At 40.2% G+C, this 23,781-nt stretch overlaps 8 protein-coding genes across 8 annotated transcripts; 4 read left to right on the forward strand and 4 right to left on the reverse strand.

Annotated features, from left to right (window-relative positions):
* The first annotated feature begins 184 nt into the window (after window positions 1–184).
* On the forward strand, window positions 185–1,946 carry BCR41DRAFT_336238 (nucleophile aminohydrolase). The gene is made up of 7 exons (XM_022022024.1): window positions 185–352; window positions 510–592; window positions 691–814; window positions 965–1,066; window positions 1,161–1,304; window positions 1,429–1,674; window positions 1,772–1,946. Exons 1-7 carry the CDS (start codon window positions 332–334, stop codon window positions 1,808–1,810), a joined length of 759 nt encoding a protein of 252 aa, XP_021881724.1. The 5' UTR covers window positions 185–331; the 3' UTR covers window positions 1,811–1,946.
* Window positions 1,947–2,058: 112 nt separating this feature from the next.
* On the forward strand, window positions 2,059–3,024 carry BCR41DRAFT_353178 (40S ribosomal protein S14). Its single transcript, XM_022024090.1, has 3 exons — window positions 2,059–2,086; window positions 2,427–2,811; window positions 2,934–3,024. Exons 1-3 carry the CDS (start codon window positions 2,084–2,086, stop codon window positions 2,999–3,001), a joined length of 456 nt encoding a protein of 151 aa, XP_021881725.1. The 5' UTR covers window positions 2,059–2,083; the 3' UTR covers window positions 3,002–3,024.
* A 311-nt stretch (window positions 3,025–3,335) lies between these two features.
* On the reverse strand, window positions 3,336–5,331 carry BCR41DRAFT_56339 (hypothetical protein). The gene has a single exon (XM_022030910.1). It carries the CDS (start codon window positions 5,121–5,123, stop codon window positions 3,756–3,758), a length of 1,368 nt encoding a protein of 455 aa, XP_021881726.1. The 5' UTR covers window positions 5,124–5,331; the 3' UTR covers window positions 3,336–3,755.
* A 2,349-nt stretch (window positions 5,332–7,680) lies between these two features.
* BCR41DRAFT_353185 (hypothetical protein) lies at window positions 7,681–9,555 on the reverse strand. Its single transcript, XM_022024091.1, has 5 exons — window positions 9,309–9,555; window positions 9,047–9,184; window positions 8,871–8,944; window positions 8,462–8,768; window positions 7,681–8,339 (listed from the first exon to the last, which is right to left on the reverse strand). The coding sequence occupies exons 1-5, from the start codon at window positions 9,480–9,482 to the stop codon at window positions 8,004–8,006; spliced, it is 1,029 nt and encodes a 342-aa protein (XP_021881727.1). The 5' UTR covers window positions 9,483–9,555; the 3' UTR covers window positions 7,681–8,003.
* A 252-nt stretch (window positions 9,556–9,807) lies between these two features.
* BCR41DRAFT_386347 (RNA polymerase III RPC4-domain-containing protein) lies at window positions 9,808–12,271 on the forward strand. Its single transcript, XM_022027781.1, has 7 exons — window positions 9,808–10,145; window positions 10,254–10,300; window positions 10,438–10,489; window positions 10,610–10,733; window positions 10,919–11,248; window positions 11,370–11,431; window positions 11,550–12,271. Exons 1-7 carry the CDS (start codon window positions 9,930–9,932, stop codon window positions 12,225–12,227), a joined length of 1,509 nt encoding a protein of 502 aa, XP_021881728.1. The 5' UTR covers window positions 9,808–9,929; the 3' UTR covers window positions 12,228–12,271.
* Window positions 12,272–12,495: 224 nt separating this feature from the next.
* On the reverse strand, window positions 12,496–13,067 carry BCR41DRAFT_353187 (hypothetical protein). The gene has a single exon (XM_022024092.1). The coding sequence runs from the start codon at window positions 13,002–13,004 to the stop codon at window positions 12,531–12,533; it is 474 nt and encodes a 157-aa protein (XP_021881729.1). The 5' UTR covers window positions 13,005–13,067; the 3' UTR covers window positions 12,496–12,530.
* Window positions 13,068–13,421: 354 nt separating this feature from the next.
* Window positions 13,422–16,794, reverse strand: BCR41DRAFT_353189 (hypothetical protein). Its single transcript, XM_022024093.1, has 4 exons — window positions 16,671–16,794; window positions 15,716–16,570; window positions 13,824–15,109; window positions 13,422–13,697 (listed from the first exon to the last, which is right to left on the reverse strand). Exons 2-4 carry the CDS (start codon window positions 16,518–16,520, stop codon window positions 13,668–13,670), a joined length of 2,121 nt encoding a protein of 706 aa, XP_021881730.1. The 5' UTR covers window positions 16,521–16,570; window positions 16,671–16,794; the 3' UTR covers window positions 13,422–13,667.
* Window positions 16,795–19,865: 3,071 nt separating this feature from the next.
* BCR41DRAFT_322350 (PLC-like phosphodiesterase) lies at window positions 19,866–21,834 on the forward strand. Its single transcript, XM_022021467.1, has 6 exons — window positions 19,866–20,262; window positions 20,399–20,475; window positions 20,572–20,625; window positions 20,733–20,878; window positions 21,024–21,126; window positions 21,272–21,834. The coding sequence occupies exons 1-6, from the start codon at window positions 19,968–19,970 to the stop codon at window positions 21,668–21,670; spliced, it is 1,074 nt and encodes a 357-aa protein (XP_021881731.1). The 5' UTR covers window positions 19,866–19,967; the 3' UTR covers window positions 21,671–21,834.
* Window positions 21,835–23,781: the final 1,947 nt, after the last annotated feature.

Consider the following 23,781-nt stretch of genomic DNA (forward strand, 5'->3'; position numbering starts at 1 on the left):
TGACAGCCCTCGAGCTGGTGTATTTGATGTGGCAAATAAACTTTTCCAAATTTTATATGGTCACGAGCCACAAATTTTGTAGTGTTTTAAGGATTTTTGGTAACGCAGTTTGAGCTAAAGTTATGCTGATGTCTAATCCAGAGAGCGGACGCGTATTAGAGTCCACGCAATTCCTTTGACACGCTCTGCTTTATTTTTTTGCATGCAAACGCGGCAAAACCAAACTTTTAATTCATCTCTTTACGCACCTGTCCCTTTTCTTTATTCCTACTCTTTATACACAACCACATAATAGACTAGTACATAGAAAGAGCAAAATTCACATTCAACCATGAGTTCCATTGGCACAGGGGTAATGGAGACATGTAAACAGAGTGCACAAAATTGCAAAAAAAAAAAAAAAAGGAAAACCCCCTGCATCATATCTAATGCAGTTTCAGTGAACATCTCTCTCTTTTTTTTTTTTTTTTTTTTTTTTTTTATTTTTTTTCTATCTATCTATCCTACAGTACGATGTATCTGTTTCAACATATTCGCCGGATGGCCGAGTCTTTCAAGTCGAATATGCTGGCAAAGCTGTCGAGAACAGCGGGTAGGCTTTTTTTTCTTTTTCTCTACTTCTTCAACAACCGCTCACGGTATCAACTCACGAACCTGTCTCACTAAATATATCTTTTTTAACACCATAAGAACTGCAATCGGTATCCGTGTCAAAGATGGTGTTGTTTTGGCAGTGGAGAAACTGATTCAATCCAAACTCCTTGTTCCTGGCGCCAATCGTCGTATCCAGAACGTGGATCGTCACATCGGAATTGTAAGTTTCTTTTTATTATTAATGTTATTACCGTTAAGCGAGTATATAAAATGGTCTTATCGAGCGAAAAAAGAAGGTTTTTTTTACACATAGCGAATTATTGATTAAGATTGAAAATATTCCTTTTTCTTTGTCGCAATTAATGAATAGGCCACTGCTGGTCTCTTGGCAGATGGACGTCATATTGTCAAGCGTGCTCGTGAGGAAGCACAAGCATGGAGAGACATCTACAAACGTCCCATTAACGGGCCCGTAAGCGCTAATGGAGTTTTTTTTTCCTGGAATAAGATGTTACATTTTCAAAATAAATTAGTAGTTCTGATTATATATATATATATATATATAGGACATTGCAATGCGTGTAGGCGATTACGTTGCCGCATATACCTTGTACTCAAGCGTGCGCCCCTTTGGAAGCAGCACAATCATTGCAACAATGGATAATACTGGACCAAAGCTTTACATGGTGGAACCTTCAGGTCTTTACTGGGTACGTTCCTTTTATTATAATTATTCAGATTGCATTATTGTATTCATCTGTTGGCCTCATCTTCACTTTCTAACTCCTTCTTTTTTTCGCTGTTGTTGTTTATGCTTATGAAATTGAATTGTAGGGTTATCACGGAACAGCTATTGGAAAGGGTCGCCAGGTTGCCAAGACCGAAATTGAGAAGCTGAATCTTGAAGAAATGACTTGTCGTGAGGCTGTGAAGCATGCTGCACGTATCATTTATAATGTGCATGGTGACGCAAAAGACAAGGTGTTTGAGCTTGAGCTGAGCTGGGTTTGCGAAGAATCTAAAGGTCTGCACCAATTTGTGCCTAAAGAGATTGCGGATGAGGCTGAGCAGTTGGCAAAGGTACTTTATGATTTTATCCGCTTTTCTTTTATGGCAAACATCCTAGATGTCTACTTTACTCATTTTACGCTTTTTTCTTGACTTCCTCGTGATATAGGCCGCCCTAGACGATGACGACGACATGGATGAAGATTAAACAGACCGTGCTTTGTGGGGAAACACCGAAAAGAAAAAGAAAAAGAAAAAAAAACCCCTGAAAGTGCATGGATAGCATGAGAAAGAACAGTTTCGTTGTATCCAGATGGCTAATAAATTTTAAAAGTATCATTTTCATAACACATATACGTTTTTAAAAGATATTTTGTACGCCCCTCAATTCGATATAAATGATTGTGGCGTCAAAAATGGATAGAAAATTAATTACTGTGAGTTAATTGAGACTTCCTTTTTCTCTCAATAATTCAGCAAAATGGCAAGTAATTACTTCAGATGTAAATCCGCCTTGTCTATCGCCTGCATCCATCCAGTCAACCAAACAATCATCCATCCAACCATTTGTTCACGATATTAGTATTGGACTATTAATGAAATCGGCATCTCATACTATTCACTTTTATATTCTTTTTTCAGCATTGATCGTTTTTAAAGATTTGGAATGTGGCTGGCTGGGTGATCAGATTCATTATTAAAAAAAGGGCATTGACTATAAGCTCAACAGGAAGGATCTTTAAAGCACTCTTTGTCGCCACGACTCGTATTTATATTACAGACGCATTTATTAACCAGGAATAATACATCACTTGATAAAATAGTCCAAGAAGGCCAAATCTGCCCCAAAGGTTCAGGAGAACATCTCGCTCGGTCCCCAGGTCCGTGGTGACGAGGAAGTTTTTGGTGTTGCTCATATCTTCGCCTCGTTCAACGATACCTTTGTCCATATCACAGATTTGACTGGTCGTGAAACTATTTCCCGTGTGACTGGAGGGATGAAGGTCAAGGCTGACCGTGATGAGGCCTCACCTTATGCTGCCATGTTAGCTGCTCAGGATGTTGCTGCCAAGTGCAAGGAAGTCGGAGTCACTGCTCTCCACATCAAGCTCCGTGCCACCGGTGGTAACCGCTCCAAGACACCTGGTCCTGGTGCCCAAGCTGCTCTTCGTGCTCTCGCTCGTGCTGGCATGAAGATTGGTCGTATCGGTAAGCAATATAAATAAAATCTACATGTCGGACGTCCATTTGTTTGTTTTTGAGTCCTCTTTTTAGTACTCAAAAATAACTTATGCACCTCCTTCCTCTATAAATTCTCAACCAATTTATAGAGGATGTCACCCCTACTCCCACCGATTCCACTCGCAAGAAGGGTGGTCGTCGTGGTCGTCGTTTGTAAAAAAAAAAAAAAAAAAAAAAAAAAAGGTCAAAAGGAAAAGATCTCTTTTTCTCTTTTTTTTTTACATTCTGGTCGGGAGAAAAAAAATGTTTTGGCAACGAGAGTCTTGTGGCCTTTCCTCCTTCGCTCCTAGCTTTTGCCCGAATTTATATAATTTTTTTTGTCAGGAGTTGATTCAAGAGAATTGGATTTTGTTCAAGGAACTTGCAAGCTGTAGGAGTCTTCTTATATTCAAGGTCTTTAAATTAAATCGTCAGCCAAAACACATGAGACAGATACCCCTCTTTACACTATACAAAACTTCCATGTTTAAAAATGTACTATGATTTTATTTTATTTTTCTCTTTGTGCTGTTGATACTGCGTTCATTTTCAGAAAAGAGGGAGAAAAGAAAAAGTGAAACAGCAAGATAGTCTATTCAGTGATGGTTAGAGACAAAAAGTTCATGGATTCTATTTCATCATTGTGCTTGTCCAGACTTGAAGTCGTCAACGCTCTCTTTAATTTGATAATCGTGTCTGCTTCTGATGAAGCGATCGTGTCATCATCCATCAAGAATTGAACCTGATCTTCTGCATCATGTGGGAAGGGGCAAAATGGATCGGGCGTACTGCTCCCTCCTTTATAATATGGCCTTTGCATTTGAAGCTTGTCTCCAGTCCCTGGACTGAGATTAACTGAAGATAGTGCCGCCGCATCTTCAAAAGCTCCATGAGGTATATCTATGATAATAAGTGGAAAGAAATGATGATAATTAGACTCGACACGGTTCATGATACGGAAGGGAGGGGAAAAAATGTATGAAGTAAAGGAGTATACCAGAAGATGAGGTGCCAAAGTTGAGATAAAAATCTTCCTTCTTTTGCAACCCCAAGTCAGAGGACGGAAGTTTACTGGAGAGGATAGCATCAACAGTATCTTCCTGTCTGCTCTCTCGTCGCTGCCTCTCGTTTGTTGTCAGTAAATCATTTAAAGATGAGGGCAAAAACCCCTGGTCCATGTTCATATCGTCTTCAGAATCAGAGTAATCAGTCTCGGCTGCCTGTTGCTGCTGTTGCTGTTGCTGCTGTTGCTGTTGCTGCTGTTGCTGTAATACTCCTGCATAACTGCCGCGTCGCCGCATGGCTTCTCCGCCAGCAACGCTTTCTCCGTTACTACTGATGTAAAGGTCATGTAACTCTGGGATCGAATGTAATCTTAAAGGCGACGGTGACGAGGATACACTTGACATATCCGTTGACTCACACGAAACTGACAAGAATAGAGCCTTGTTACCAGGTTGATAAAATGGAGATGTTGGTAATGCTGCAGATGTTGCAACTGCGTTCCCAGTATCATTTAATAAAGGTGTTAACCGGAATATGTTCGGTAATGATCGCTGGCGGATAGGCAAAGGTGCTGCTAGATGCTGTCGAACGCGACTTTCGAAAGGATTTAGGGGGTTTGCGCCTGAGGTGCGGTCGCTACTGTGATCTTGACAAGAAAACTCGTCTTCGGAGAATGGAGAGCCGCTGTTCCCAAGCATATCCTGAGGTGTATTCATGTAAAATGTGCCTCTTAGATTTTCCGATGTTGTAGGTTTCGAAAACCCTATCCCCCCTCCTCCTCCCTGCTGGCTAGAAGATCGTCCCAAAGTAAATTCAACATTATTGCTATTTAGTTGTAAGACGTGCTGTTGTTGATATTGCAGTGGATGAAAATGGTGCTGTTGGTGAGGCAGCGTCCTGCGAGGCGGAGAAAGAAGTTCAGGTGGTGATGACCATACATTATTGTTGAGAATAGCACCACTAGATGCTCTCCTCTCAAGTCGTGATCGGTTTCCCAAGTTATAAGTTACATTGGCAGTACTATTGCTGTTTGTTCCACCCGGAAAGAGTGCAGATGACTTACGATCCAGCGCCAAGAATGAATGTGACAGAGAGCATTTGGCCCCAAACTTGCAGTTGCCTTTCAGGAAGTATTTACAGACATAATTCTCAGACATCGGATCCCTACTATGAGAAAACAAGCAATTCTTGCCTGCAGTGCATGCTCCACTTTTGAAGAATTTACATGGGATGTGCTGTAGATTTGATGCTATAATAGATGGACGAAAAGCATCAACAACATGGTCCGTGCTCATATTCGTGGTAAACAAAAGCCAAAGTGGCAAGGCCACAGGTGCATACCTTTAGAAGATTGTGATAATGCGGTTGTTTGCCTGGAAAAGGGTAGGACTGGGGCACGGGCATCCATAGGCCATTGTAGGGGTCGTTTGATAGTGTTGTTCATCCCATAGTTGTTGTGGGGGCTGAGCGAGCGGACCATCGCTCCTGAAGGGGTGATTGGAGGAGAGGCAATTCGGAACAAATCCATCCGTGAAGTGGGAGGGCCTCTGTTGAAGTCGTTCCAGCGATTATTGTCAAACCCTCCTGTTAAATCCTCCTGGTTTAAGTTATGGAAATACTGTCCATGCGCACCGATAGGCAAGTCTAACAAAGACGACGGTATGGATGGGCTCATTATTCCTTGTCCATCCTCAAGACCCTGAAATTGTGCATGCTGGTTCTGATTCTGTTGATGCTGTTGCTGCTGCTGTTGTATAAAATTTATCTGATTATGCATATTATGAGGCTCAAGTTGGATTTGCTGTTGCTGATGCGGAGGGTAGACAGAGCCGAATGGCTGGCTCATTGCAGTTTGGCTGACAGTCGATTGACCAGGATAATTACTAGTAAAAGGTCAAGTTATTCAAGAACTTTTTTTAGCAACGCCATCGTCGTGTAAAAATCCCACAAATGAATAAATTATTGTGCTCTTCTCGAACATATTACAAACTCCTCTCCATCTTTTCTTACTCTTTCTTTCCTCTTTTTTTTTTTTTTTTTTTTTTTTTTGCCTTCTAGAACAATTGTTAGAGCTTTTTGTCCTCCTCAGGGGTGATAAATACCAAAAGGCAACACGATACATGGATGGAATAACAGGAGTCATGGAAAAAGGGGTGATTGGTGAAGAAATAGTATGACACTTTTTGTGAACGACAAAATAAGAAGCAAGGGCGCCAACAGTCAACTCAACATTGACATAAAATACCCATGGAACCCGGCCCAGGGTTCTGTTGAAAGACTCTGGGCTGAGCTTCCACACCATAACCGCTTACTTTGAGTCCTAATGTGGATAACTCGTTGCAAAGATACAGAGTGCAGAATGATGGACTGCTCTTTCTAAACGTCGCACCACACTCACTGTGACCGTACTCATTTTGAATAAACCTCCGCCCCCTTTCGCCCAGTTGCAGGTCCTGCGACGCATACATGAGCTAATGGCTTTTTTTTTACCCACATGCTCTTGTCATTTTGTCTACCAGGTTACTTTATCTATCTAAATGACTCTTCTTTACCTCGGCAATGGCGGAAAATCACCAACAGCCCACGGGGACTCTGACTTCTCTTGAGGTATAACAGAACATTGCTGCTGTAATTGCAAATGCGCTTGAAGCTGTTGCTCCTGCAAATGCATTTGAAATGAGTTTTGGGAGGACTTATTCAAAGACTGAAACTGTATATCCAAAGTTTGTTGCTGTTGCTGTCGCTGGTGTTGATGTTGTTGCTGGCACTGGATTTGTTGAAATTGATGTTGCTGTTCAGATGTGTGGTTGATGTGGTTGGTATGAAGGTCTGTTTGAGACTGGCGAAGCACTGCTGAGGCGCCATTGGCTGGCTGTTGGAGTGCCAGCATGGCTCTTTTTTTTTTTTTTTTTTTTTTTTGATTGGAAGGATAAGAAACAGTAAGAATAGGAAGAGTTGTCGATATTATAAGGATATATGCAGATAAAATAAAGTCTATACTGTTTATTGTAATGATGAAAGTTACTTGCTGGTTATTGAGTATTAGTTATTCTGATGATGGACCTAGGGCAATGGTGGAGTAAAGCTTAATCAATGAGAACAACAAAAGATGAGACTAACCAACAGGGAAATAGAAAGTCAAAGTCAAAGAAGAAAAAGTAGAATAAACGAAAGAAATAGAAAAGGAAAGAGAGAGGATGAGAGGTAGAAAGAGGAGAAGAAAGGGAGAAAAGGGAAAAGGAGCAAAGAAAGAAAGAAAGAAAGAAAGAAAGAAAGAAAGGGAATTGGCTCAAGGTCAAAGTAAGCGCGATATTAAACTCTTTTTAAAGACGGAGGTGGTTTTTTGTCCCTTGGAAAAGCAATGCTGATATTGACATTGGGCAGGTCGCCAGTTTTTGATAGAAGCAGAAATTTGGAAGCGAGAAAGTAGAAAGCGAATGGGAGAGGACTGAACATTACATTTCAGGCATTTTTGGAAAAGAGGGGGGAAGAGAAGATTGAAAGAGTTTCCATGCAACTGCTCATTCTTACTATCTATTCTTCCATATATAAACGTTTCTTCTCGCCTTGATACAGGATCCATGTTTCTATTTGAGTCCTAAACTCCTATCCTTCTTCATTTGTTATCCTGGCCTGCAAGGACGCTCTGAAATATGGTTTTTATATTAGCTGTAGCCACAAGCCTGATCGAAGAAGTGTTTGTGAGACAACATTTGTGGATAATATCTGGATGAATGATGCATTAATGTCAATGCTTATGCTGAATGTATTTTTGTGGCCAAGGGAGAGGGGAAGGAAAGGGGGTCAAAGAAGAGGATACGCGACGTGGGACGCTGTTGTATGAGCATGAATTTATTTGGCCTCGTTATTCCCCAAAATAAATCAAAACTAAAATGATCACTTAGACCTCTCGCGAGGCATATTCGAGACGAGTCCTGACGATAGCTGTCAACTATCACAGAGGATAAAGAGCCAATAAGAACTAAATAGAACCAAACGGGGGTGGTGTTCCCAATGGATTCATTGTTGGCCAGATCAAAACAAGGGTGTTGTTCGGAAAGAAGTGGCAATTGAAGTTTATCTAAATCCCCCTTTTTGAAAATACGGCCAATGGCCATCGTTAAATATTATCAACGAACCATCCATCAAGAACGCCTTTGGATAGGATATAATTATTAGGATTGATTTTGGTCCTGAGCTATAAGACTTGGCTTCTTTGTCCCTGCTAATCCATGTTCTTCAGAACTATCACCGCCATACATTTGTGTTGCTCCTCGAGTTACAAGCAATGGTGCAGTCTCCGGACTATGAAAGGAACTAACACCTCGTTTTTTAGCTCTGATGAAAAAGACAAGACACAAAACTAGAAGCATGGATTGGAAAAACGAAGCAATCGCATAAGGAAGCCAAGTTGACCAATTTGCACCAGGACTTAATGCCAGAGAGACAGTCAACAGGATGGAGCCAGGTGTCTGCATCAACAACATGGGAATACTGAGAGCGCCAACTGACTATTTTTTTTTTTTTTTTTTTTTTTTGAACCACAGCGTATAATAAATATAGTTAGCTGAAAAAGTCATGGTTTGCATGCCGTCTAAGATGTATAGTTTTCCAGGGGTTATAGAGCGCATACCTTCCGGAGATATGTCTCGATGATCTGGGGTAAATACTGGATCATGGTCAGCAAAGCGCTCATGACACCCAAGAACCCTACCCACAATAACGTCCAAGCACTGTGATGTTCCTGGTCGTGATCTACAGCTGCCAGGATGATGATAGTAAAGAATGTGGATACAGCAATGTTTCCGAAAATAATCTTTGAGAAGAGTATCGAAACTGTCCAAGCAAGAGAACGTGAAGGTAGACAAAACAGACGCATCTTATGGACAAAGGCGTTGACTTTCTTATAGGGTGGGAAATAGATCATGTATAGGATAAATCTATCTGGTCATTAAGGAATATCTGAATGTCAAAGACAAAATAGTTATCAAAGTCATATTAATAATGATAATAATAGTAATAAAAAAGAATGATCCTCTTACATGAGTGTGAACAATACAAACTGAACAAAGAGCTGTGCCACTCCTAGTGTATTCTCTAAGCAAAGACTTGTGCTCTAATATACAGGATGACGAAGGAGAGGTGGTTCTATTCAGCAGTTGCTAGGCGGCCATGTGCCCTCTACTATTGATTCATTTTTGACAGCAGATGTTTTTACAACAACTTTGCAGCACCGAATCCTACGCCATTGCAGAATGAGGATATTGAAGAAAGACCAACATGTTGATAGACAGCCGAGGAGCAGGAACCATGAACTGAAGCCATCGCTGCTGCCCTTGCGGATAATCCTGTGATGCTAAGATGTATTAATATATAAAGTACTGTTAATAAAGGTGGATGCAAGACACCGAAATTGCTCGTTTTTTATTATTATTATTATTATTGTCAGCGCTTGAGTTGTCGTGGGTTGGTGAAATTACCTGGGGCAGATAGGAGATTACTACTCCAATTAGGACAATGATTGAGAGGGATAATTGATGATTGTTCCGTCGGGCTTTACAGTGCTCTATTTGTGGCTGTATTTGGAGATTTGGTGAAGATGGTGGAGTTATTGCAAGTTCATATAGAGTGGTATTTATTGAATGGATCCACATTTCTGCTATTACAGCCTGTAAAAAGTAGATGGTGGTAGATATCAAGGAGAATGAAGAAAAGAAAAGAATGAAATCAAAAGATGGGCAGCTTTCCCTTGACAACACTTTCACCCCTATTTAACCTTGGTGAAACGGTCAGATGTGTCTTTAATGCCTATGCACATCTGACTTCCGAGCAGCCCCTGACCAATATTCAGTGGAAGCTGAAACTCAATAAGACGTTCAGACTCATTGATCGGCCTGTCACACAGGGAAATTAGCAGTCAGCATCACAACAAAAAAAAAGTGCAATGGAGACTTGAAGCATTTTGACATTCTTTTGACATTGACATTTGTCTCTTTGTCTCCTATTCTGCCTCTTCCAACTCTACAGGAACCATACAGGCCATCTTTTCTACTACAGCCTCCTTTTTTATTCTATTTTATATAATTCTTTTATCGATAATAATGTCTGAAGATACTGGAAGCTCAAGCACCAATAATCCACGCCCAGGTACTCCTGTTGGTCGGGGCGCAGGAGCTTCAGGGACAACATCAGCGCTAGGAAGTATCGGGTCCATCCATACACCTACAGCTACACCAGCAGGGCGTTTATCATCTCTTCGTGGAGGGCGCGGGGGCGCTATCGGATCTTCTGCTTCCACCCGTGGCGGGACCATGAAAGTAATGAATCGGTGGAAGGATACATTATAGTTTGTGTCTCCCTCTTCGAAATGAACTGGATAGATCAGCTGGGATTCTTACTTTTTTTTTACCTTTTGCTTTTGCTAGATGAAATTTGCACCAACTATTCCTACAAAACGTAACAAAAAAGATGTGTATGTCTCGTTAAGGATCTTTGTCTATGTTAATCCTTAATTTCAATAGGATAGCATTATATGATATTTACATTCAAACTGTGAACTTGGCCACGATATTGATTTCGATCTCTCTTTTTTTTTTTGTACTTGAATAGTGCACCTTCGTTACTTGAAGAAGCTAGAGCCGGGTCAGAAGCAGGAGGATCGGTAAAGAAAGAAAAATGCTACGGCGGAACGATACCCTTACCTGAGAATATTACGGCATGGCGACATTGCTCACTTTTTTTTTTTTTTTTTTTTTTTTTTTTTTTTTTAAAAAAAAAATAGTCTCGTGGACGTGGAGAACGTGGAGAGAGGGGTAGTGGAAGAGGACGTGGACGTGGACGTGGTCGCTTCGAAGATGTTGCTGCAACGGCATCTGGACCTTTTTCACTTGGTCCAGCAGCATTCGGTAAGCAAATATTGAGAGTCACGTCATTACCCTTCGTCATCTTCCTCAAAAGCACCGAGTTTTTTTTTTGTGTTTTCTTATGAACTTCATGGTGACCTACAACTGATCCCAAACTTTTATTTTATTTTACTTTATTTTTTTTAAAATAAAAATAAAAATAAAAATAATCTTCAAAATTGCATTAGCCCGTTCAAGGGTTGTTGCCTCAGGAGGAGGCACCAGTGGTGCGCATTCGAGCTACACAGGTGTTCAGGCGGTCAAAGTAGAGCAAGGCGAAGGATTGTCTGGTGAAGATCGGGAATATTACGGTGCTGCAGCTGTAGATATGAAGTTTGGATCGACAGCAACAGATGCCTCAGCGCCAACAGGATTGGAAAGCCCTAAAGATGAAACTAAATCGGGTGTTACAACAGGAACCAAAGAAGATAAGATGAAGGAACAGGAGTTGGAGCAAAAGACCAAGACAGAACTTGGCCATACCAAGACTTTTGAGGGCAATAACCAAGGTGTATATGGTAAAGTCAAATTAGCAACTTTGGACTTTGTGTCCTTTTTATGGTTACTACGTTGTAATTAGATATTTATGTATCTGCTAATGATTTACACACTGGATTTAATCGATGTCACTTGATACAGATGGTGACGATGAAGACATCAAGCCTAAAATTGAAGGTCCAGCCCGAGATCTTTTGCCTTCAGTAAGTGCTTTGTATTTATTCTGTTGGCCTAGTTCGATTTACATTTACGACCACACAATCTACTGACTAATATTTGAATTACTTCAATGCGTCCTTTTTTTTTTTCCCTCTCGTTCAGTTTGAAACGGATAGGCTGTTTTTCTTCCAATTTCCTAGTGTAATGCCTGCATTCAAACCTCGGGTTGTGACCGATATTCCCATGTCTTCTGTCATCTCTTCTTCAGTTTCATCTCCTGAAAGATCATCATATAGTACACCGGACAACGTTGAGAAGACTGAAGACTCTGAAGATGGTCTTTTAGCTGTAAAGGCCGAGCCTATGGATGTGGATCGATCCACTTTGATTGCAGACAATACAGATCTATCTCAAATCAAGACCGAGCAGTCTGAGAGTAAAATTGGGATCCCAATTCCTGGAGGAGCCTTAATGTCGTCGTCATCATCCTCAGCGCCGGTAGGCCAGCGTGCTAAACCGAAAGTGTCAACAACAACTGGTGGTGGCAATACTCTTAACGGATCAAACCCTGTCGAAAAGGAAGAAGTAACAGAAAGCCATCTACAGCAAGAGGGAAAGATTGGACGTTTATTAATCTATAAGTCTGGCAAGGTCAAGATGCAGATCGGAGACATTGTGATGGATGTATCTTCAGGTGCAGACTGCTCATTTTTGCAGGATGTGGTTGTGGTCGATTCGGCTAACAAGCAGGCATTCGTGATGGGAACAGTTGATAAACGTTTAATCTGTGTCCCTAACCTAACACACCTTTTGAGCGGTTTGGAAGCATCGGATGTATAGACATTACAGTCCTAATCTCTCTTTCTCTTTCTATTTTGCCAAACAGAAAAAAAAAAAAAAAAAAAAAAACAGTTGGCTGCTGAGATAAGAATTTCCACATCGATCTTTTGTTTCCATTTTTTTTTTTTTTTTTTAATATAGACATATATTTTTCAGATTATTATTATTATTATTATTATTATCTCAAAACCAAAGCTAACGCACTTGACGTATTGACAAAGAGAGGAAGGAAAAAAAAAAAAAAAAAAAAAAAAAAAAAACCATAAGGCTAAAAGGTACTTTCTTTTTCTTAAGAAAGAAGCTTCAAAACAAGCCTTTGTCATTTGCAAATCTCAATCCAAAATTGAACAGAACAGAAACCAGGATGATGAGACAGAGAACTGTAGGGCCGAATCGATCGTCGTATGGGCCTGGCTCCCTCATTCGAATCCGGTTTGCTCTCCAATGAAAAGTGGCCAATGCGTAGATCATCACGATAATGGAGACCAAGATGAAGACGCCTGCAGAGATACGTCCAATCTTATCACCGAAATTCAATAGACCGATCGCAAGTGTCCCCAAGATGACTGTAAAGTTGAGCCATGAAAGAAACGTGCGTTCGTTTGCAAAGAAGACCTTGGGCTCAACTCGAACAGGTAATGCAATCCGTTTCCCAGGTGGAGCCTGTAACAAGGGCAGAGTGGATGAAGGAGAAGGCATAGTTGCACTGTGAATGTGATGAGTCGATGACGAAGGTCCTCCTACTCCTACTCCTGGTGCTGTTGATCTGCCTGACATGATGGTATCCGGTATCTATAAGGGAGGAAGAGAAGGAAAAAAAAAAGTCATTGAGGTTGTGCGCTGGGAAAAAGAAAAAAAAAAAATTAATGTGGCTGGTTGTGACGAAGTGATTTCATTTTAGCGGTGAATTTTCAGTAAGAGTAAAAAGGAGGCTGAAACAAAATGCAGACATGGTGCCAGTGTCTGAAAGATGTAGGATATCCTTATAGTCCCCATATACGCATAATCAGGAATCCTATTAGATCAACTTCATTGTCACGTTGTGCATATTTGGTATCTGGAAAGCCTGTCAATAAGAACCTCTTTTATTTTTCGCTCGTGATTTGACAAGCAATCAACCAATGAAATCATAAACAAATCCATAATCTTTGAAGAAAGGTCTGTGTTTGAGAGATATTATATTTATGGAAATTATGCTGAACTTTTTTTTTTTTTGATATTATATATACATTCATGAGCAGGGAAGAGACAATTTGGAAAAGGGTATGGTATCACAATAGTTCGATTCATCTATCTATAGTAGGCAAAGAGCTATAGTCGAAATGGAAATTACGGGGTTTACGGATAAAAATACAGGAATAGAAGTAATTATTAAGGTACTGGGATATGTTGAATATAAAAAAGAAAAGAAAAAAAGAATAGGTCTCTGCACGAATGGACTTAGAGAGCGTGAACGACGGGCAAACCATTCTAAAAAAAAAAAAAAAAAAAAAAAAAAAAATAGCAAGCACAGTGTTAGATAGAGCCTGGTTCGTGCATACAACGAATGTAGAGTCGTTTTAACAAACTCTATACTCATCACACTACTATACTTACAAAAGGATGTCTCCAGCCACACTGAAATTGACTCTTATGATAGCCTTCGCCGCTAGTGGAGGAATTATATCCGAGATGGCCTTGCAAGAGAGCCTTGCTGATGACTATAGTACCTGCACAGCTGGAGCAATAGTCATGCTTGCCCAGCATACAGTTCTGAAGTGTAACGTCTGGAGGAGAAGCAATTCCGCCACGCTCATGTTCTAGAACATCGTTTTCGAGAATGAACGTCGCTGCCAAAGCGACTGATCGCTTAAAAATCAAGCCACTACCTCCAGTCGCAATAAAAGCGCCACAGTGATCGGGCACCTGTCTGTTGGCTTCATACAGGATGTTGAGCATTTCTTGCCAGCCATTCTTACAGAACGGAAAGTCATCCTCCATAATGCCCAGATAGACTGTATCCTCTGATGTTCCAATTTTGCGGATTGCGCTGATGAGATGCTTGCGTTGGCTCTTTTCAGATCCCTCTTCTCTGACCCATTTGACATGTTTGCGTGCCTTTGGGATAGTATCGAAATAGCCCTTGGCTTGATCGTATGCTTCAAAGTCTGTGAAGTGAGTGTAGACAACAATTTGGATTCGAGAATACAAAGGATCCACATACTCTTCTGGGAAATTGTCTAGATATGATGTCAATGTTTCCTTGATGTAGGCAACACCATTTCTGCGAGGTGCAGTCATCAAGACAAGGGTGAGCAAATAGGGTATCTGGGGTTCGATAGCTGTGTTCAGTTGTTGGCTTGTGACATCAGGCTTGTAGGTATGAAGTTGATTACATCCGATAAGGACCACAAAAAGCAAAATGATCATAGGAACAATGTAGGTGATGGCTTTCCAGAAGGTGAACAAGACAGATTTTCTTCTGACAGATGATCCTCCTGAAGGGGTGACATCATTGTATGATGCAGTTGCTGGTTGTACAACCAAAAATTCGCTATCAGCTTCCTTGGTCAGGGTCATAAACAATTGCTCCTCTTCGCAAACATTCACGATCGGGTCGGAGTCTTCCCATTGCTCCTTTTCAAACGCTGAGGTCTTTACTTTGCCTCCCCATCGACCCATCCTACGTTGGTAAGAAATCACAAGAGCGACAACAAATCCGACAATAAGACCACTGCCAGCCCACCATACAATAGTCTTTGGAATCACATTGAGGAGGCAAAGGACAACTTGGATATATATTCGACGGATGTTCCGGATAGATGTCCTATTGACGTCGACAGTCGAATTGTGAGGAAAGAGTGCTTGCACGACCAACAATGCAAACAGGAACGGTGCCAATCCTAAAATGTAAATATACGGAAGAAATAATTAGTGCAACGTCCATATGAAGATTGACAAAAGAAGCTCGAAGAACACGATATCATATGGATGTCAGGTCAAATCCAACTTCAATGGCCTCACATGCGACAAAGTGCAGAGATACTGATGTCACTTGTCATCTCATGTTGACATTTGGATATGACATGCTTCTTTTTTTGTTTCTTTGTGGCGGTGTGAATGCACAAGAATAAGCGAAAAAATTGTCCGTGCAGTTGTGCTGCTATTAGCTTAAAATAAAAATAAACGCTTGCCTTTCCCAGAGGTTGGGCAACACAGCCATGAGCATAGATGCCCCCTCTCTCGCACTGCCACCAACTAACTTGACAGTTGAATCTTTGTCCGCATTTGCACCTCATTGCCAGAATTGTGAGGCAGCATGTCAAATCTGGCCAACAAGTTGGGATGATTGAGCATGAGGTTGTTCAAAAGGGACAAATTGAAACAAAAAATCACTGCAACACCAATAATCATAATAAACCGCAAAGCTGATCTGATCTAGATCCTTTCCCCTGTTCGGTACACATTTGAATGAAGAATAGCTAATGAATGAAAGAATTATGACTTACCAAGATTACATTCATACATCGAATCACTGAAAAACAGTTGAGGAAATTGCCAGCCCAGTGCTCTGGAGAACAAAAAGCCCAAAAGTTGTCGCAGTGCCAGTACAAGGATCGTAATCACCAGAAAGAGATTGCGGAAGATTCTAGTGCCATTACCGTTAAAGACTGTTGTCAGACGCTCCTCGAACAGTGCAAACGAGATGATGTTCGACATTCCTAATAGTAAAGACGTGCCGATGGTCTGTTGAGCTGAGCTCAAGAGTGTTGATGATAGCGGAACGATAAAAGGCGACGCCACCAGTGCAGGATACTGAGCTGCATGGAGAACATGCGAAGGGTCTGAGCAGTGATCTGGAAAATGTCCAGCTAATGCGATCAAGCTTTGTACAACTGTCAACATCAAAACAATCCTGGTAACGGGTTGGGTGAGCAACGATGCAAGTGATGCATTGCTCGAGACAGCAGTTACTGAGCTAGGGAACTCTGGAGCAATAGGAGAAGTGTTTTGGGATGCTAATGTAATCACAGCGCTACTGCTGTTATTGGTGAAATGGCTAGTGGAGGGAGGTGGTGAACCTGGAATATTTGCAAATGTCTTGAGTTGAAATGGTTTGGGTGATTGTGGTGGTGTAAGGACAGCTGAAGTGGAGGAGAGCATAGAGGCTGGAGAAGATGGCCTTGACGGTGCAGAGGAAATGGAAGAGGTATAAGAGTATGTTGTATGAGAGTGGGTATGTGGAGTCAGATGCTGTGAGGATGTGGAGGGGTGTACTGGTGTAGGACACCTCTGCTGTGATATTGAGGACATTGCTGTAAAAAACTGCTTTGCCGATCGATAAAAAATTGTGAATGAAAGAACTGCTATTAGAAAAAGAAAGAGAAATAAGGGCTAAGTAAAGATACATATTTAATAACAATGCCAAACAAGATACAGAAGAGATAGAGGGGATATCTTTACCTGCTATAGTGTTAAAAAAGCAAAAGGCAAGAGAAACAAAGACAAGACAATAAAAAAAGGATGGGAGATAGAGATAAAAAAAAACACAAAGACAAAGACAAAGACAGAGACAGAGACAGAGACAGAGACAGATAAAAAAGAATGAATGAATGAATGAAGAAGAGGATGGAAGGGAAGGGGAGGGGAGGGGAGGGAAGGGAAAGGAAAGGAAAGGAAAGGAAGGGAAGGGAAGAGAAGAAGGGAAGTGAAGATGCAGATCGTAGAAGAAAGAGGAAGAAGAGCTAAGAGGTAAGGACCTCTTTTTATTAAAGACAACAGGGACCAATTTTTACATGATTTAGTTGACATAGAATATTAGAAATATAAGAATAGATTTTACTGTTTGTATGATGTAAAAAACCCATCGGTACGATCATACTCCCCCCATTAACAATTGACCATTGACCAATGACCTTGACACCGCCCCTCTACCCATCGCCATTGACATCGCCACTGACATCGCCAAACCAGCCCATTTCCCTACTTACTCAGTAGAAAAGAAATCATCCAGAAGACCTGATTCCAAATCCACGTCTTGGAGCTTTTTTATTGACTCAATGGAATGAAATACCGGTTAAATAGTACGTTTAATGTAATCTGGTTGGTCTAAAATAAATAAAAAATAAAATAATCGTAGAAAGGTATGGACAAATCATCATATGCTTTCATATTCATTCTCTGGGCTACTTTTCTAGGCTATTTTGTCATTGATGGACTTCCAACTGGACCCGGTATTTTGTCTAACCTTTTTTTTATATGTCATAAGTTAATATTCCCTCATCCCTTTCTGCTTCAAGCTTCGTTGCAACGGACAAGGCGAGGAAGGCCATAAGAAATGACATTAAAAGAGGTACTGTGTCCCATCTCATCGGCAATAAAAAAAATAAAAAAATAAAAAATAAAAAGTTATAGTTTACTCACAGATGTCCTCTTTATTGCAGCTCATGAAATATCTCCAGTCCTTAATGTATCCTTCAATCTTGGTCGCTTCGACCAACACGACATTGTTGGAGCTTGGCACGATTGGATCAACCTTAGCTTAATTGCTTAAAAATTTGTGAGCCCCGCAGCCGCCAGCTCCTGTCGCTCTAACTTTTTCTTTCTAATCCTCCTTAATCTTATGAAATACGCATCCTTCTACTGTACATGCTTATCCTTCTCTGAAAAGGCTCCTTATCCCTTTTTACTCTCACATTCTCCATACTTTTCCCCATGGTCATGTTCTATTGAGGATTATTGATCCAAATGTAGATCCATAAAATGAAAAAATGAAAAAAAGGATGTCAAACATTCCTTCTCCTCTTCTCCCTTAATATACGTATTCCATGTATAAAAATATATATGCATGTGCTGGTGTAATTGTAACCTTACAGGTGATGCGTTACGATTGGATGCTCTCACAGATAAACCCTGGAGCAGCGACCCCGACATTTTAAACTTTTGCCAGTAAAAAAATGTAACCTCGAATGCCATGACAGTGGGTTCACTATAAATGTATATATTTATACATGTGTGTGTATAAAAAATATACACACGACGCTTACTTTTTGAATGGTAACACAGATGTATCACATATTATGTAAATTAGTAAAGTATTCAGACCTTTGAAAGACTCAAGCCTGCACAGCCATCCAGCTGAAGCATCCCAGAATTTTTTTGTAGCTCTATCTACGTGATCTTTGCTCACAAAAATAGGTAAATACATACATAAAATAATTACATGAAGCCCTAATGATACTACGAATTCAGCTCATTTGGTCGCGAAACTAAAATATATATTTTTAAAGTATTAAACGATAATAGAATCCATTCGTTGTTTTTACATTCATACACATCATGAATGTCGCGATAGATACTACCCAAGTTGAACTTCTTAAAAAAAATAAACTAGCCAACCTAAAGCCTAAAGCTTAAAGTCTTGATATGCTAACGTATCATATCTCAAACTCTTTATTACACTCATATCGCCACTGTTTTCTATTGCCATCAGCCATCATCTCTTCCGTCCTGAGGTCAAAGTATGTGCATCCAACACGCTACAAGGTGAACTTGTGTTAAAAGCCAACCTTATGAATCTATTTCTCCTCGGGGCTGGTAGGTCAGTCCAGCCAGAAAGATTACCAAGAAGTATAGGACAAATTGAATCAAGAAGGAAGGCTTTCATACGGAGTAGAACTCTTCCAACTATGCCAAACAGATCTTATTTTCATGAATCATCAGGATGTTTTCAGTTACATTCATGGAGGGATCAGTCTTTGAGCTACAGAGCATGCTTCTTACTATAACCTGGATTTTTGAATTTATAAGCTACACAGAATCGATTAAAGTAAGAAGAGTTGAAGGAAAAGGAGTTTAAGGAGTAAACTGCCCAATCAAGTGGGGTGTCCGATCCATCCGTGGAGCGAGAGATCAAGGATACGGCTCGTTACTCTCTTAAGGATTCGGTCTTGAAACACAACGCAGATGGAAAAGCATATGTCTTGGTAGGAATCAAATGTCTCAAGTGAAAAGGTCCCAAGGTCTATTGAGCCTTGAAGAAGAGTGTTTCTTGTTAGCCGTGGGTATGAGGGAGCCACAATATTTTAACATGCAAGAAATCCTCCACAATACGTATGAATGTGTTGAGCATGTGGTTAAAAGAACAGGGCGCCACTATGTTGCAGTATCAGCCACATTACTTTCGTTGCAAAAACAAAAAACAAGCAAACAAACCGAGAATCATGAGAGATATGGCGATCAGCAGGAGCTTACAAAGCCCTGCAAGGCTATTGAGTCGTGCGATATCCAGTCAAAATGTTTTATATTACATGGTGTACTTTTTCAATAAAACAAAGACAAATTCTTGAAGTCCCGACTATGTCCTACGTGCGTGATAATAGAAAGAGTTTTGGACAAAAGAAAAAAAGTGGAGCAAGAGCTTTGGTTTTAGTGATGTTTTTTTCCTCCTCCCTATTGGACTTTCATTTAATGGCTCCAGCAACGCGCTCCCACGTTCGGCAACTCCTTTGTTCATTATTGAAACTGATGTGCGCAGGTACCAAAAGATCAGACTGTTGCTGGTTACACGAACAAACCTTATTTTCTTTCATTTTATTAATCTATTTATAGTGGTATTAATTTTACACCATGTCTCCCATCTTTCATCTAACCCCTCACCATTAACATCATTTGTTTTGTTTTTTTTTTTTTTAAACCACAATTCATTCGACTCATTACATTAATTCACTTTTGCTTCATCCACCCAAGTATATTAAGCTCATGCGATCCTTTATTGCTCTCCCTTTAAGTGTTCTACTTGTGTCCACATTAGTGGTCCGTTCGGAGGCACAACAGCTTTGCAATGGCTATGCAGAACTGTGTGGCAAGACCTATGACAAGGTCGCATACGCCACTACTCACAATGCCTATGCATATACACCACCAGGGTCATTAGCTACTAACCAGGATAACGACATTCCCACTCAGTTGAAGGATGGCATCCGCGCCTTCATGTTAGACGGCTATCCTACGACCCCCAACAGTCCAAACGACATTCAGCTGTGCCACACTTCCTGTAATGACCTTCAGCTTTATCTACTTTAAAGATTTCTTTTTTTTTCTCTTTCCTTCTCTACCTTCACTTTGAATCCATTACTGACAGTTTTTTCTTTTTTTTTTTTTTTAAAAAAAAAAAAAAAAAAAAAAAACAGGCGATATGCTAAATGCTGGTCCACTTTCTAAGGTTTTGGGACAGATCAAAACTTTTATGGACGAGAACCCTAATGAGGTATGTCCCCACCCCCTTTCGGGATAGACTATAATGCAAACTTGATCGAGTTTGTTGACAAGTACATAATTGGTTAACGCGTCTTTGTCCTTCTAGGTCATTACAATTCTTTGGGAGAACGCTGGCAACTTGAAGCCTGCTCAATTTCGGGTATGATTTTTTCAAATGCGTTCAATGGAGGGTTTAATTTTTTCCTTTATTCTAGACATTCATGTGCTCTGTTGCTCTTTATTATTTTTATCCACTCTATCCTATAGGCCGCCTACACTGCCGCAGGAATGGACAAGTATTCTCATGCTCAGACTGCTGGTACCACTGCATGGCCTACGCTTGCCCAGATGATTTCGAGTGGAAAGCGTTTGGTTACTTTTCTTGATAAAGGCGCTGATGCCTCTGTTCCATGGTATAGTGCACCAGAGATACATCCATATAAAATTCTAGTTGTTTTTCCCACTTCATCATATAATAACTGTAATATATAATAGCGAAAGGGTGTAGAATCTAATTATCTTTTTCCTCTCGATCATGTTTTTACGTATTTATTTTAGGTTAATGGCAGAGTACAATTTTATTTTCGAGACTCCATGGCACGTTACTAAAGATAGCCCTTATCCTTGTACCATTGATCGCCCTAAGGATCAGCGCAAACAGGTACGATGGTGATCTTGACATAGATTATGTTCTAGAGCCAAAAGTTTCTTGATTCAAGTATCAAGTATAACAAACCCATCTCTAATTTTTATTTTTTTATTTTTTATGCTTTGCTTCTCATTCGATCTGTTTGATGATGAAAAAGATGTACGTCCTGAACCACTTTATTTATGGACAATTCGAATTGGGTGGCGAATCCATTAGCATACCTCAACCGGGTGCTGCAAATCAAACGAACAGTGCTGATCTGACGAGCCACATCAATGACTGTCAGAAGACATTTAAGCAGATCCCTAGCTTTATTGCTGTGGATTTCTATCAAAAGGGATCAGTTATGCAGGCATTAGCCCAAATCAATGGAGTCAAGTGGAACCGCCAAGAGCCCACCCAGAAGGGAGTAACGGGTGGGTCTGGAGCTGGATCAGGGTCGGGAAGTGGCTCAGAATCAGGGTCCAAGAATGAAGCTCTAGGACGAAGGTATACCAACATTGGAGCCATGACTGTAGTTGCTTTGGCGGGGGGTATTGCTATGATGGCTTTTTAATTTAATAATACTTCACACGCATACGTAGACTATTCACCTTTTTTATTTTGTAGTTGTAGTTATTGTTGCTCTCTTCTAATTGGGCAAGTCTTTTTATTTATTTATTTATCTTAACTCTGGGTCGTAACGGTAGTTGGTAATAATAATATTCAATAAATATCCCGTTTAATTTATCCTACAACACATTTAAGATGTTGAAATGAGACCTGACAATGGCCTTTTATTGTGTGTGTGCACAGTTGAGTTTTTTTTTTTTTTTTTTTTTTTTTTTTTTGACCCATGTTTATGCTGAAAAAGTTGCAACAAGAATGGTCATTATCTTTCCAGTTTGCGTATATGGTTAACCACTATTTTGAACATGTCGATGGTAATATTAACTGTCTCATTGATGACATCCTTTAATCTCTATCTTTCAGTGTTAGAATATACAAAACACTCTCATACATCGTTTCTCTTCATAACCCGCGGCATCAACGGTAGCTACTAGCCATAGCTATATTTCAAGGCCTGGTTTCAAAAGATCGGACATCGTTTCATCGTGTTTTCATATACGTAAAGCTGAAAAAAAAAAAAAAAAAAAAAAAAAAAAGACATGGTTTTTTAATAGACCTATTGGTATTTGGGCATATGATGACCTGTTTATCCCTGGTAGCATCCGGATATTATTATCTATTCAGAAAGTATGGAGGCTTGAAGATCTTTAACAGGATTTGTTCATTTTCAACTAGATACTAGATAGTGCCAAATCTTTGCCTAGACGCGTTTTCGTTGAACATCTTCAGTGAATCATTATTGTTCTAACGAGATTTGGAATAGTTCATCGTTCTAGATTATTATTTGACTACCCAGGAAACAAAGAAAATTACAAATGAGGTACATGTACTTAAGAGATTTTATACTTTGGAGACGCAGGAAGAGGACCTGAAGCGTGCAGAAGACGCAGCGGTCTATTGGAGTGGTCTAGTTCAGGTCAATATGAGGATGAGTGTATTTAATATTGTCAATGTTTCTATTTTCCTAACATGGTATGGTCTATGACATAGTTGAAACCGATGGTGTTGAGACGGAAGTTGGAGCTTCAGGAGGACAATCGATGTCAAAAGAGCTTAAATGTATTGTGTATGACAAAAGAAGCTTGGATGCATGTACCAAATAAGACATTTCGCCAGCCTTGTATATTGCGTTACATGTTTCCGTGAACATGACAGCTGGCCCAAACTGCGACATGGTCTAAAGGGGTTGGATTTAGATCAGGAATCCCTTTTCGACTCTTTCAAGCGCAGGCATTGGTCAACGTTACAAATGAACATCTAAAAGAAAAACGCTTGATCCCGTTAACAACAGCTCCATCCCCAACTCTGGGTGTTCCAGAACGCAATGCTGCCTTGAATGCACTAAAAAACGCGAACAAAGCCGAGTGCAATAAGCTTATTCATCATATCAGACAGCCATCAAAAAGTTGCTAGGATAAGGATATTACACTTTATAATAGTGTCTCCATACTGGAGCTACATTTGTGTATTCATATAGTTTCTCTTGTGGCCCTTGCTCTTGATCTTCACTTTATTCTTACATTCTACCTAAACATTTGCAAATACAATGCCTTTTAACTTTGTCCTCATGCTTCATACTTCCTGAGAAAACAGAATAGATTCTCCGCAGCGAGCGACGTCATGAGCCATTGAATACAAGATGGAGGCTATGTAGTGGATGTGCTTTATTGGAGTAAACTTGTGCGTATTCATCTTTAGAGGCCTGGTGCGTATCTGTGTAGCCTAAAAGGGTGTAATGGGCACTGGTATGTCATGCAGCAGCAACGAATATTTTAGAATACAACGGTTGAAGTTAAGAATATATGTATGCGTTTTGCTTAAGGACCGCCTATAAAAATCAGATTCGACCGCATTTAGTATAAATCTTGTTCATTTTATCTGGGATCCATGCATAGCCATATTCATAGTCTAGTGTTAGTGTCTTCTATCAAAAAATAAAATAAAATATAAAGAACAATTGAGTGAAGATATTGGAAGATACGCGAAGGACAATTTAAAGTGTGAGCTATAAACGGATCGGAGCTAGGAGACAGCTTAAATGACATGTAAGCTTGATTG

This window comes from Lobosporangium transversale (genome assembly GCF_002105155.1).
Source record: "Lobosporangium transversale strain NRRL 3116 chromosome Unknown BCR41scaffold_17, whole genome shotgun sequence".
Lineage (NCBI taxonomy): Eukaryota > Fungi > Mortierellomycota > Mortierellomycetes > Mortierellales > Mortierellaceae > Lobosporangium > Lobosporangium transversale.